Genomic DNA, 12,066 nt, shown 5'->3' with positions numbered 1-12,066 from the left:
CTCACACTATGGATGGAAGAGGGTGAGCCTTCAGACTGTGCGGTGGGTCTGACACCAGTAAAGGGAGCGGGGAAGGAAAGAGGCTCTGGTAGGAAGAGTCCCTGGCAGCAGTGCTGCTCTAAGAAAGTTCCAGCTGGACCAGTGGGCTCAGAGATCACCTGTAGTCAAGTCTTACACTGGCCAGAAATGAGGAGCTCTTGTTCCTCTGCCATGCTCAGTCCATGGTTGGAGGGGTCTAGGAAGACGGTGGCCTCCTTTTAGGCATACCCAAAGACACTGCACCTGGAGGCTGTCAGCTCATGAGGCTGCCCTCCATGGGATAGTTTCTCTCGTGACATGGTGATGTCCCCTTCCAGGACTGCCATAGGGATTTGGGATCGGGGGGGTTTCTTCCTGTTTCAGGTCCTTGGATTTTTTTTTCCCCACTCACACTATGGATGGAAAAGAGAGCACAGAATGCCCATGGAATGGTTTTACAGGCCAACCTGGGCATGGCACACATCGTCTTTGTTCATACTTCATTGCCCAAAACTCGGTGGTCACACCTAGTTATAAGGGGGGCTGGGAAATGTAGTCTCACTGTGTGCCCAAGAAGAAGAACAGAACATGGATGTGATGGAGCATGGACTCTGGAACTTGACTCCATGGGTTTGACTGCCAACTCTGCTCCTCACTCACTATGTGCAACTTGGGGCAAATACTTACCTCTCTGATCCTCAGTTTCTTCATCTATTAAAATGTGGATAATAATGGGACATGGTTCATAGGGTTGTTGGGAGGATTAAGCGAGTTAGTGTATATAAAGTAATTAGAATAGTGTCTGGCACAGGCAAATGCTATATAAGGGCTCACTGTGTTATTATTATTACTATTCTTGTTTCTAAATTTAACACTTCAGTAAATGTTTATTGTTCTTTTCAAAGAATTTTTATAGGTCACATGAACTTACTGTTTCCTGGACAGCTCCTAGTACTTAGTAGATGATTGAAAATGTTTCAGTGAATTAGTTGCAATGGCAAAACAATATAGTGTATGTTTAATTCAGTTGGACATAGTGCTGGGCTAATTTTGAACATGATTTAGCAACGATAAATGTTAAAGTCTGTTCTTAGGTTCAGAAAATCACCCACAGATGAACAGAAAGAGGGAAACTTCAGTGATTGAGAAAGCATCCTGGGTGTGGAAAGCTTACCAGTTTAAAAATGACTTTGTCTTTATAAAAGTAATCTGTATTTTTTTTATTATTTAAGTAAAAGAAGAAAGTAAAAAAAAAAACCACTGACATCTCATAACCTTTAACATTCAATGATTCTCCTTCTAGATATCTCTCTCTATGCATATATTATAAAGAAATAATTTTATAAAATGAGATCATTATTGCATCCTACTTTAGATTGTTGTTGAATTTTATTTATTTGCATATAACAGAAGAAAACGAGGAAAAGTAAAATAGAAGGAATTGCTCACCATTAAACAATTTTGCCTTTGCTACAGAAAATATTTGTTTCCAAAATGTCTCTCCAAGGGTAATAAAAGATTATGAAAAGCAGTGAGGTTAAAATCCTGGCTTTTAAACTACAGTTTTCAATTTTAGATGGTATCGATTAAAGCCCTTCTATGGAAGAAGAGGAAATTAACAATCTTACAACTTCTCTTCCCTCCTCTGCCTCCTGCATTTTATGTTCCATTATTATCTTCACATTGCCAGTTGTTTCATGTGAAATAGGTCTGGCGCTCACTATCACTCCTTTTTTACCACAAGTCCTCCTCCATTCCTGAGATCTATATTTTTGATTCATCTTTTGGTTGGCTGGATTTTAACACATAGGTTTTTTCTCCCCTGGGCACCAAGGAAGGATTGTAGGTGTTTTGCTACCCAAGGTAATAGGTGCTGATTTAGTAGTTTTGACTGACAGCAAGCTCTGTATGATGTAGGAGCCCAACAGAAGGTGTGCAGACTGAGGCCGCATTAACAGAAGTCAATACTCAGAATGCAGGAGGTGATCGTTTCATTCAGCTTGGCATTGTGGCTGGGAGTGCTCTGAACAAATCAATAAGGAAAAGACAAACAACCCAGTAGAAAAATGGGCAAAGTCACCAGTCCAAAAGAGGAAACACAGGCTATAAGCATATGAAAAGATGGCTTAACCTCTTTAGTAATCAGGAACATACAAATTGAAATGTGATATCAAATACCCACAAGACTGGCAAAAATTAAAGCTGGCAAGGATATGGAGCAGTGAGATCTCTAAAACACTGCTGATGGGAGTGTAAATGGATCAAACCACTTAGAGAACATGCAGCAAACGCTATGATTCAACAATTCAATTTCCAGGTTTATACCCTAGAGAAACTCTTCATATGTGCGCTAGGAGGCAGGTATGGAAATATTCAACCATCTTGCTTACAGAAGCAACCAAACGAAATGCTGGAAACAGCCCGAGGGTCCATTGGCAGAGGAATGAACCAACAGTGGCATATTCACACACTGGCATACTACACAGCTATGAAAATGAATGAACCACAGCTATATTCAGTGTATAAAATCTCACAAACGTAACGTGGAGCCATAAGAGCAAGTTTCAGGTGAAATGTATAAACACAATTCCATTTATATGTATGTTCAAAAATGAGTAAAATTAAATGATATAGTGTTTAAGAAACATGTACATATAAAACTGTAAAGAAAAGCAAAGAAGGGGCTGGCGCGGTGGCTCACTTCTATAATCCCAGCACTTTGGGAGGCCAAGGCGGGTGGATCACTTGAGGTCAGGAGTTCAAGACCAGCCTGGCCAACATGGCACAACCTCATCTCTACTAAAAATATAAAAATTAGCTGGGCACAGTGGCATGTGCCTTGTGATCCCATCTACTCAGGAGGTTGAGGTAGGAGAATTGCTTGAACCTGGGAGGCAGAAGTTGCAGTGAGCCAAGATCATGCCATTGCACTCCAGCCTAGGTGATAGAGTGAGAGTCCGTCTCAAAAAAAAAAAAAGAAGAAAAGAAGGATAAATGCAAAATTCAGGCCTGGGGCTCCGCCTGGGTGAAGGAGGGCTACGTGCAAGTGTGGGCACAGAGGTCTTCAACATAACTGTGATGCTGGATGTACGTGTGTTCATATTACTATTTTTCATACCTTATTAAGTTATTGTATATGGAATATTCTTTTCTGTGAGTGAAATATTTCATAGCACATTCTTATTTAAAATAAAACAGTGCTCTGAAGTTAGACTACCTGAAATTGGGCAAGTTATTATTTCTGAGCCTCAAATTCCTTATCTGTAACAGGGAAATAACGGTACAAGTTGAGTACCCCTTATCCAAAATACTTGGGACTAGAAATGTTTCAGATTTTGGAGTTTTTCAGATTTTGAAATAGCTGCGTTGTATTTAAAGACTGAACATCCCAAATCCAAATATTCAAAATCCAAAATGCTCTGGTGAACATTTTTATTGAGCAGCATATTTGTGCTCAAAAAGTTTTGGATTTTGGAGCATTTTGGATTTTAGATTTTTGAATTCGGGATGCTCAGCCTATAGCTTTTAATAATATTGTGAGGCATGAATAATATCCTTGACATCAAGTTCTTAGTACTGTGCCTAACACATATTGAGGGCACGGTATACGTCAGCTAGTGTTGCTTTCCTGGGCAGGGCAGATGGAGGTATTTGCGGGACCATTCTAGGTGCTACATGCCCCCAAAATCTGTCCTCCAAAGGCTGTTCGTGAAATAACTCTTGGACAAGCAGGCTGTAAAACTATCCTGTATAGGGATCATTGGAAGGGCTAAGGGTAGTTTAGCCTGAAGACATCTCTCTGAGTCACTCTGTGAAGCTTAGCTATCTGATTTCCAGGCCAATGATAGGAAGAATTTTCTAAGAAGCAGAGCTGGCTGAGGACAAATTAGCTCCCTAGTGAGAGAGTGAGATCCCTGGCACTGGAGGGACAGACGTGAGCACATACTGAGTGCTCCTGTGCGGGAGGCCCAGAGGGGACTTTCTAACGGAGGCATGTTGGACACATTAGCTTTTAAATTCTCTTTCCATTCTGAAATTCTGCATGGAGTAATTCCCAGTTTCAGATGGGTTGTTATTAACTCTGACATTTTCTTGGCATTTTTACATTTTGACTCTCAGCAACATTTTCTTTGAAATTTTTAAATCAAAAAAGTATTTTAATTCTTTAAAAATGAGATTTAAATGAAAATGGATTTCATCTGGAGCCTCACTTTTTCATTTGAAAATTGATTTTCATGGCTTTTGGATCTGTTCCCATTTTTAAGTGCTGAATTTTAAGAGCCTATATGTGCCAATGATGAGTTCTCTGTGACAAGTCCTTATAGGGAAGGAGAAGCCCTGGGCAGTGGAACAGCAGACAGGAGTTGTGAGGTAGTGACCATGAGCTTCAGTAGATGAGGAGTCAAAGGAAGGTAGTAACAAATACCAGAGAGAAGAGGGAGGGAAGGAAGGCAGCACTTATGGAGCATCTATTATGTGCTAGAGCCAATCTCCAGGTGGCAAGACTGAAGACAGAGGCTAGGCCAGTCATGAAGCTTTGAGCTATTGCATGAGAGTATGAACTGTGATGAATTACTTCCTGTCTGCTGGTCAGGTTGTGGCCATTGCCAACCAGTCAGAATATCCTCTAGAAGTGAGTGGGGTTTCTGGTGGGGGAAGTGGGGGTGAAAAGGAGAGCATGATAAAGCCCATAGCTTTCTTCCAGGACACAGACCCCCCTTAGAGAGTGGCTCTGAGAGTAATTCATCAACAACCAAATCACAGAAAGACAACTTGCTGTAAATAACTTCTCAGAATGATGGTTTTGCCCAGTGAACAGCTCACTAAAAGCTGTCAGACAGACACCTTAAATGGGGTATCGAAAAGCTTCCAGCATTTCCCTGGCTCAGGCTGGGGCTGGTCCGCAAGAAGAGGAGGGTAATCAACAGCCCTTTAGGGGAACATCTCCAAGTGCAGCATTCAAGAAGGGAAAATGTGAAATACGTATAATATTGACTTTCACCTGAGCTGGAAGGACAAATCCTGTGAAATGGCTGTGGCAATGTATATGCAAGGAGTCCTTCAGGAAACTAAAACTTAGAGAAGTTCCCCAGCGATTTGGTGACTTGATCATTAGGTACATTCATGTGCAGTGGATTAACTTACAGTGGGTAGCCTATGGCATGTATGCCGAAACACCATGCTTATAAGACACTCCCCCACCCTTCCTGAAGCCAGAGACAAACACTATACTCTGTAAGGACCTCCAGGGTCATCTGGGTGGTTTTCAAACACTTTTGCTACTAGCAGTGAAGCCTGCTTTAAAATTAAGTGTTCTATGGCGCTCTGCTGCTATAGATGAAGCAGATGGCAGAGGAGCTGCTGGTTGAAGTGAAGGCGAGGAGCTCAGTGCTCCTTGCACTGCCCTATCTGCTGGGCTTTAGGCCCCTGAGGGACTGAGGTTAAAAAACTCTAAGCTGGCCGGGCGTGGTGGCTCACGCCTGTAATTCCAGCACTTTGGGAGGCCGAGACGGGCAGATCACGAGGTCAGGAGATCGAGACCATCCTGGCTAACACGGTGAAACCCCGTCTCTACTAAAAATACAGAAAATTAGCCGGGCATGGTGGCGGGCCGGAGCCTGTAGTCCCAGCTACTTGGGAGGCTGAGCCAGGAGAATGGTGTGAACCTGGGAGGCGGAGCGTGCAGTGAGCCGAGATCGCGCCACTGCACTCCAGCCTGGGCGATAGAGAGATACTCTGTCTCAAAAAAACAAACAAACAAAACAAAACAAAAAAAACTCTAAGCTGATCCAGCCCCCAAAATTCACCTTTGGTGAGCTGGAAAGTCCATCTATTTGGGACACGAATCATGTCAGGTAAGAAGATACAGCATTAGAAATTAGGATAAGGGAAAATAGCATCGAAAATGGGACAGATACATCCATGTGATTTATTTTGTTATTCACTGCAAAGATGCTCCCTTTATGGGAGACAGAGAAGCATGCTTGGTGCCCAGTGTGTTGTTTCTCTTGCTTCTAGCCAAGAGCTCTGATCTGGAGACCTTGGCTTGTGGCATTATCCTGGGGGAAATGGTCTTTTCTAGAATGCTATTAGCTTTAACCTTCTCTTCTCCTGTTGAGTTCTCTAGACTATTCGAATGCTGAGAGACTGGGAATCCAGAAATCCCTCTCCTAATCCTGGCGAGACAGTGGACAAATCCCTTCTCCTCTCTAGTCCTCAGTCTTTGCATCTGAAAATGAGAGTGTGGGGCTAGATTAGAAATGCCTAGATGTTGGGATTTCACACACCAAGAAGGGGAGGGCCACGGAACAGAAATTTACATAGGGTGAAAATTTTTTCTATTTTGTCATGTCAGGACATTAAAAACAAGACCTCTCTCATTTATATCCTTTTATAACAGAAAAATATTTCAACACCATATAACTACAAAGGACCTCATCTGTAAATTAAGGATTGTTTTTCTAATGGAATTAACTTTAAGGAAAACCTTACTGTGTCATTCTTATTTTTCTCATTTTACCTGAGTGTATTTGCTTTCTATGCTTCTGTAACTGATCACCACAAATTTGGTAATGTAAACCACACCTATTTATTGTCTGACAGTTCTATGCCAGAAGTCTGGGCACAGTGTGGCTCCCCTGGGTCCCTTTGTCAGGGCTTCATATGACCAAAATCAAGGTGTCACCTGGGCTGGGTTCGTATCTGGAGGCTCAACTAGGGAAGATTTGCTTCCATGCTCATTCTGGTTACTGGCAGAGTTCAGTTTCTTGCAATTGTAGAACAGAGGTCCCTGCTTTCTTGACATGTGGACCTCTTCATCTTCTAACCAACAATGGCATATCAAACTCATCTCATGCTTCTAATTTCTGATCTCCCCTCTGCTATTAGGTAAAGAAAGATCTCTGCTTTTAAGGACTTGTGTGACTATACTGGGCTTACCTGTATAATAATTTAAGGTCAACTGATTAGTAACCTTTATGACATCTGCAAAGTCCCTTTTGCCATGTAACATAAAATATTCATGGAGGTAATGCCAAGGGGTGAAGGTTAGTGGGGCCAAAACTTTGCCTACCACACCCAGTCTGGTGAAAATTCAGTCAGATAAATATTTGGGAACATTGTAAAACTCCCATACTGGTTGTCAAATAGTCTCAGATATTTTAGTTGACATATCCCGGTGTTTTATATTTGTGAGAAGCCAAGACATTGTTACTAATACAGAATCTTGCATGGACTAGATATTCAGAAAGTGTTTGCTGAGCAAACATGGATTAATAAATTCATTGTTGCTAATATTATTTTAATGCAACTTTGATTATAAATCCTGCGGTACTGTTATTATCATTGTCATTAGCTACAGATTAGAAAACAAGCCAAAGTCATTACAGAAATGTATTAAAACTAGAAATGATTCAGTAAATCACGGTAGATTCCAAAAAAAAAAAAAATCATGATAGAAACAATTAAAACATGAACTACTCTGTTACATTTGCTCATGTTCTGCTGGGGATGAGAAGTGTTGCTTTCAATCAAGGAATAAGATAATTAATAGAGGGCCCCAGAAGCAGTAAGAACTTAATCTTCCCTCCTTCCCTCCCTCTCTCCCTCCCTCTCTTCCTTTCTTTCCTCCTTCCTTTCTCTCTTTCTTTCTTGGGAAAATAAATTAACTTGGCCAGTTTTTAAATTAAATTAAAAATTTTAAATTGAATTGTTTACCGAAAACCTGTAGTATTCAAGCTCCCTAGCCTGGTGTTGAGAGCTCTAAGCCTTCTCCCTGGCCACCTCATCCTTGTCATTCACTGTTGAAGCGAGCTGGGTTGTTTCTGTTCCCATCTCACTTTTCCACCTCCTTGCCTGTATTCGTGCTGCTCCTCCGCCTACGATTTCCATCTCAAGTGTTCCCTCTTCCAGAGCCCTCCCTGGCTTTCCTTGCAGTGCCCACAGCCTGGATCTGCCTCTGTCCCACAGCACCGGCCACCATCCCCCACGGGAGGTGACCACGTGCCCCGGCCTCACTGCCTCCACCATCAGTGAGCTCCCCGAGGCCAGAAACCATGTCGGACTGAGTCCCTGTCGGCACAGATGTGGGCCACAGTTCTGAGGAGTTTCTCAAATAAATGAAGAGGGAGCAAGAAACCCTAGTTCATTCTGATCCCATATTGCGGTCACTTAAGGGGAAGGTGGAGGACAAGCAGAAAAAATGAGGAGGACACAGAATGGAGAGAAAGACAAAAATAAAGAAAGACGTGGAAGTAGAGCAAGGAGGAGGAAAACAGATGAAGGGAAAGTGTCCAACAGATTATTTTATTTTATTTTATTTATTTATTTTTTTTAATTTTATTTTTGAGATGGAGTCTCGCTCTGTCACCCAAGCTGGAGTGCAGGGTGTGATCCCAGCTCACTGCAACCTCCACCTTCCAGGTTCAAGTGATTCTCCCACCTCAGCCTTCTGAGTAGCCGGGATTACAGGTGCGTGCCGCCATGCCTGGTTAATTTTTGTATTTTTAATAGAGATGGGGTTTTGCCATGTTGGCCAGACTGTTCTCAAACTCCTGACCTCAAGTGATCTGCCTGCCTCAGCCTCCCAAAGTGCTAGGATTATGGGCGTGAGACTTCACGCCTGGCCCTGACAGATCTTACTGAATCTTTACTGAGGCCCCTCTCCAAGCTTTGGGGAGACAGCAGTGAAAACAATGACAAAATCCTTGCCCACCTGGGGCTTTCATTCTAGTTGAGGAAATCAGTCAATCTACAAGTGAACAAACAGTAGACAAGATGATTTCAGATAATTTTAGGAACTATGTTAGGGCATTAAATAGGGTGGCATGTCAGGGAGTGAATGGGGGTGGAAAATATTTTGGGGAGGGTGACCTGATTGATGAGAAGGAGGAGCCATGCTGAGAACCAAGGAAATCGTGTTCCCAGCAAAGAAAACAGCAAGTGCAAAGGCCCAGAGGTAGGAAGGAAAGTGCATTTGATTTCAGGGAACTGGAAGGAGGTTTGTGGGGCTGTACTTGGAGAGCAAAGGGTAGAGAAAAGGGAACTCAGGCCAGATTGGGAGGCAGCAGCTGGACTGAGTGGCTTCCGTGGTGATAAGGAGTGTTAAGAAAATGACCCCAAACTTGTACATAATACAAAGATGTGATTATGTGACCCTTTACCCTAATACTTAGAGCATTTTCCAACAGTCCTGCCTAAGGGTCATCTGACTGGGGGAATAGAACTTTGCTCAATTAATTAAGACCTAAACATTTTGCAAGCCTCTAAAACAGATAAGATATACTGGTTTTCAGTGATTTTCTTTTCTTTCCCCAAAGGTTGTGGTTTTGTCACCCTGTGGGACATTAACCAGTTTTGTATGTAATTTGGCAATCTTATCTTATTCCTTTTTTTAGTTGCTGTAAAAATCCCTGTTCCTTAAATTCTCTTTTGAATCCACTTTGTCATCCTGCAGATCCCCTTATTAATTAGTTAAATAAAACTTTGACATGTGTTCACTATCGATTTTCATGAGAATTATGTTTTTAACCTTTCGAGAGTTATATTCTGATAGGAATTTGGGTTTGAAGTGCGTGGAAAGCAGGAAGAGTGAGAAGAATTCATTTATATTTGACAAAGAACCCTCAGACTGTTAGATGGTGGAGGGGTTGAACTTGCCCATGGGGAGGTAAGACGCCCAGTAGAAACCAAAGCCTCCGTTCAGGTGAGAGATGACCACAGAGTTTGACCGAGGGAGGCGGGGATGGAAAGGTGCCGAGTGAGCCAGAACTGAATCCTGATACTCATCGTGGGCACCTAGCTTCTTTCCTTTCCCATGGTGGGTCGCCGTGAACTGTTTTCTTGGCCAGCTTTCCTCTCTAATACAGGAGCTCCTTGGCAGGGGCTGCATCCAATTTTTATGTTTCCTCAATGTCCAGTCCTGGACTGAACACAGAGTAGTGCTTGGCAAGTGTTTGCTGAATGAATCTTCTCTTTAGATTTGTCCTTCTCATCATTTTTTTTTTTTTTGACTGTGGTAAAAATATACATAACCTAAAATCTACCATTTTAACCATTTTTATGTGTACAGTTCGGTGACATTAAGCACGTTTACATTGTTGAGCTACCATCACCACCATCCACCTCCAACAGACTTTCATCATCCCCACTGAAACTCTGAGCCTGTCAAACAATGAAGACCCCTTCCCTGCTCCTCTCAGCCCTTGGCAACCACCATTCTACATTCTTTCTCTATGAAATTAACTACTCTAGGTAACCTCATATGAGTGGGATCATATAATAGCTGTCTTTGGTATGGCTGATTCTATTTAGCATAATGTCCTCAAGGCTCATCCATGTTGTAGCATGTGTCCGAATTTCCTTCCTTTTCCAGGCTGGAAATATTCCATTGCATGGATACACCACCGTTCCATTATCCATTCACCTGTTGATGGGCATTTGTGTTGTTTCCATCTTTTGGTTATTGTGAATGACACTGCTATGAACATGGGTGTACAACGATCTCTTCAAGTCCCTGCCTTTGGTTCTTTTGGGTAGAAGTCTAGAGGTGGAATTGCTAGGTCATATGGCAATTCTATGTTTAACTTCTCAAGGAACCACTATACCGTTTCCACAGCAGCTGCACCATCTTACATTCCCACTAATAGGGCACAGCAGTTCCAGTTTCTCCACACCCTTGCCAACTCTTGTTGTTTTCTGTGTGTGTGTGTGTGTGTTTTTTATTGATAGCTATTTTAATGAGTGTGGGATCATCCTTAAAATACAAATGGCCATGAAAAAGGGAGATCCCAGGGCGAGGCATTATGGGGGCTTTTCATGAGTGTACTCTGAAGGGAGACAGCTGGGGTGCTGGAGGGAGGTCCTAGATTTGGAGGGCACTTAGCAGGAGCAGAGACAGGATAGTGGGTGCCAAGACCACACTCTTTGAGCTCACAGCATGGACTCAGGGCTGACTTAAGGAGACTCCCCACCATGGGAGAACTGAAACCCAAAAGATTTCCACAAGGAAAGATTTGTTTGTTGGGCTCATGTCCCTGGGGAAAAGCTGTTTCTAATTTAGACCTTTCTTTCTATGTGTTGCTTTCCAGTGCGACAATGCGAAAGGGTTGAAAGCCTTCTATGATGCAATAAAATACGGGCCGAACCACTTGATGGTGTTTGGAGGTGTCTGTCCATCCGTCACATCCATCATTGCAGAGTCCCTCCAAGGCTGGAATCTGGTGCAGGTAAGGTCCGAGCTACCTTCTGTTGTGGGGAGGTGTGGTTGGCCCTCAGTCTTTTGCAGGAATGATTCCTTGTACAATGTGGTTTCTATTTGCCTAGGTCAGGCCTCCTGGACTTTCTCCTGGGTGATAGCACAGCCTTTCACTGCTGGCCTGACCTGGCATGGCCCCCATGGTGGGCCTCTAAAGGGCAGCCCTGATGCTACCACCGTGTATTTGAAGGCTTCAGGGATCACCACTGACTCCCTAGCCCAGCTTTCTGGGTCATCGATGCCAGTCCAACCTGCCTGTCCACTGTTATCTACTGCTCCTTCCACTTCCTCCAAAGCACAGCCTTGCCAGACACTCTGCCTTTCCACACATGTGTCCTGGACCTTTGGGTCTCAGAGCCCTGCTCTTGATGTTCCCTTAACCAGATGACCACTCATCAATTCTCTGCCAAGCCTCCCTTTCCCACTAAAATTCTCTTTTGTCCTCTAAGACTGCCTTTGTCCTCAGTTAAGTCTTTCCTGGGCTCCTTGCCAGTTATTCACTCTTTGCCCTGGCAGATTTTATACATCATTGAATGCTCCAACAACACACATATAGTCTATTGTAGGTAAGACTTGCCAGTGTTAGCTGTTATTGGAGATGGGAAAGAAGAGTGTGGAACTATATGACCACCATGGGTGAGTGGTGGCTCATACACATGTTTACTTTTTTGCTCCATCCATCCATCCATCCATCCATCCATCCATCCATCCATCCATCCATCCACCCACCCATCCACCCATTCACCCATTCACCTATCCATCCATCCAGCCAGCCAGCCATCCACCCACCCATC

At 43.1% G+C, this 12,066-nt stretch overlaps 1 protein-coding gene across 1 annotated transcript in view; it reads left to right on the top strand.

Moving 5' to 3' along the window:
• GABBR2 (gamma-aminobutyric acid (GABA) B receptor, 2) overlaps positions 1-12,066 on the top strand; it is a 424,424-nt gene that overhangs the window by 122,419 nt on the left and 289,939 nt on the right. The window contains exon 2 of the mRNA XM_011939489.1: positions 11,106-11,243. Within this exon, the coding sequence (XP_011794879.1) occupies positions 11,106-11,243 (138 nt within the window). The remainder of the gene's footprint in view (positions 1-11,105; positions 11,244-12,066) is intronic.

The sequence above is a fragment of the Colobus angolensis genome, unplaced genomic scaffold, assembly GCF_000951035.1.
Source record: "Colobus angolensis palliatus isolate OR3802 unplaced genomic scaffold, Cang.pa_1.0 Scaffold181, whole genome shotgun sequence".
Lineage (NCBI taxonomy): Eukaryota > Metazoa > Chordata > Mammalia > Primates > Cercopithecidae > Colobus > Colobus angolensis.
Note: the sequence above shows the minus strand (reverse complement) of the source record. Positions and strands in the feature narration are given on the sequence as shown.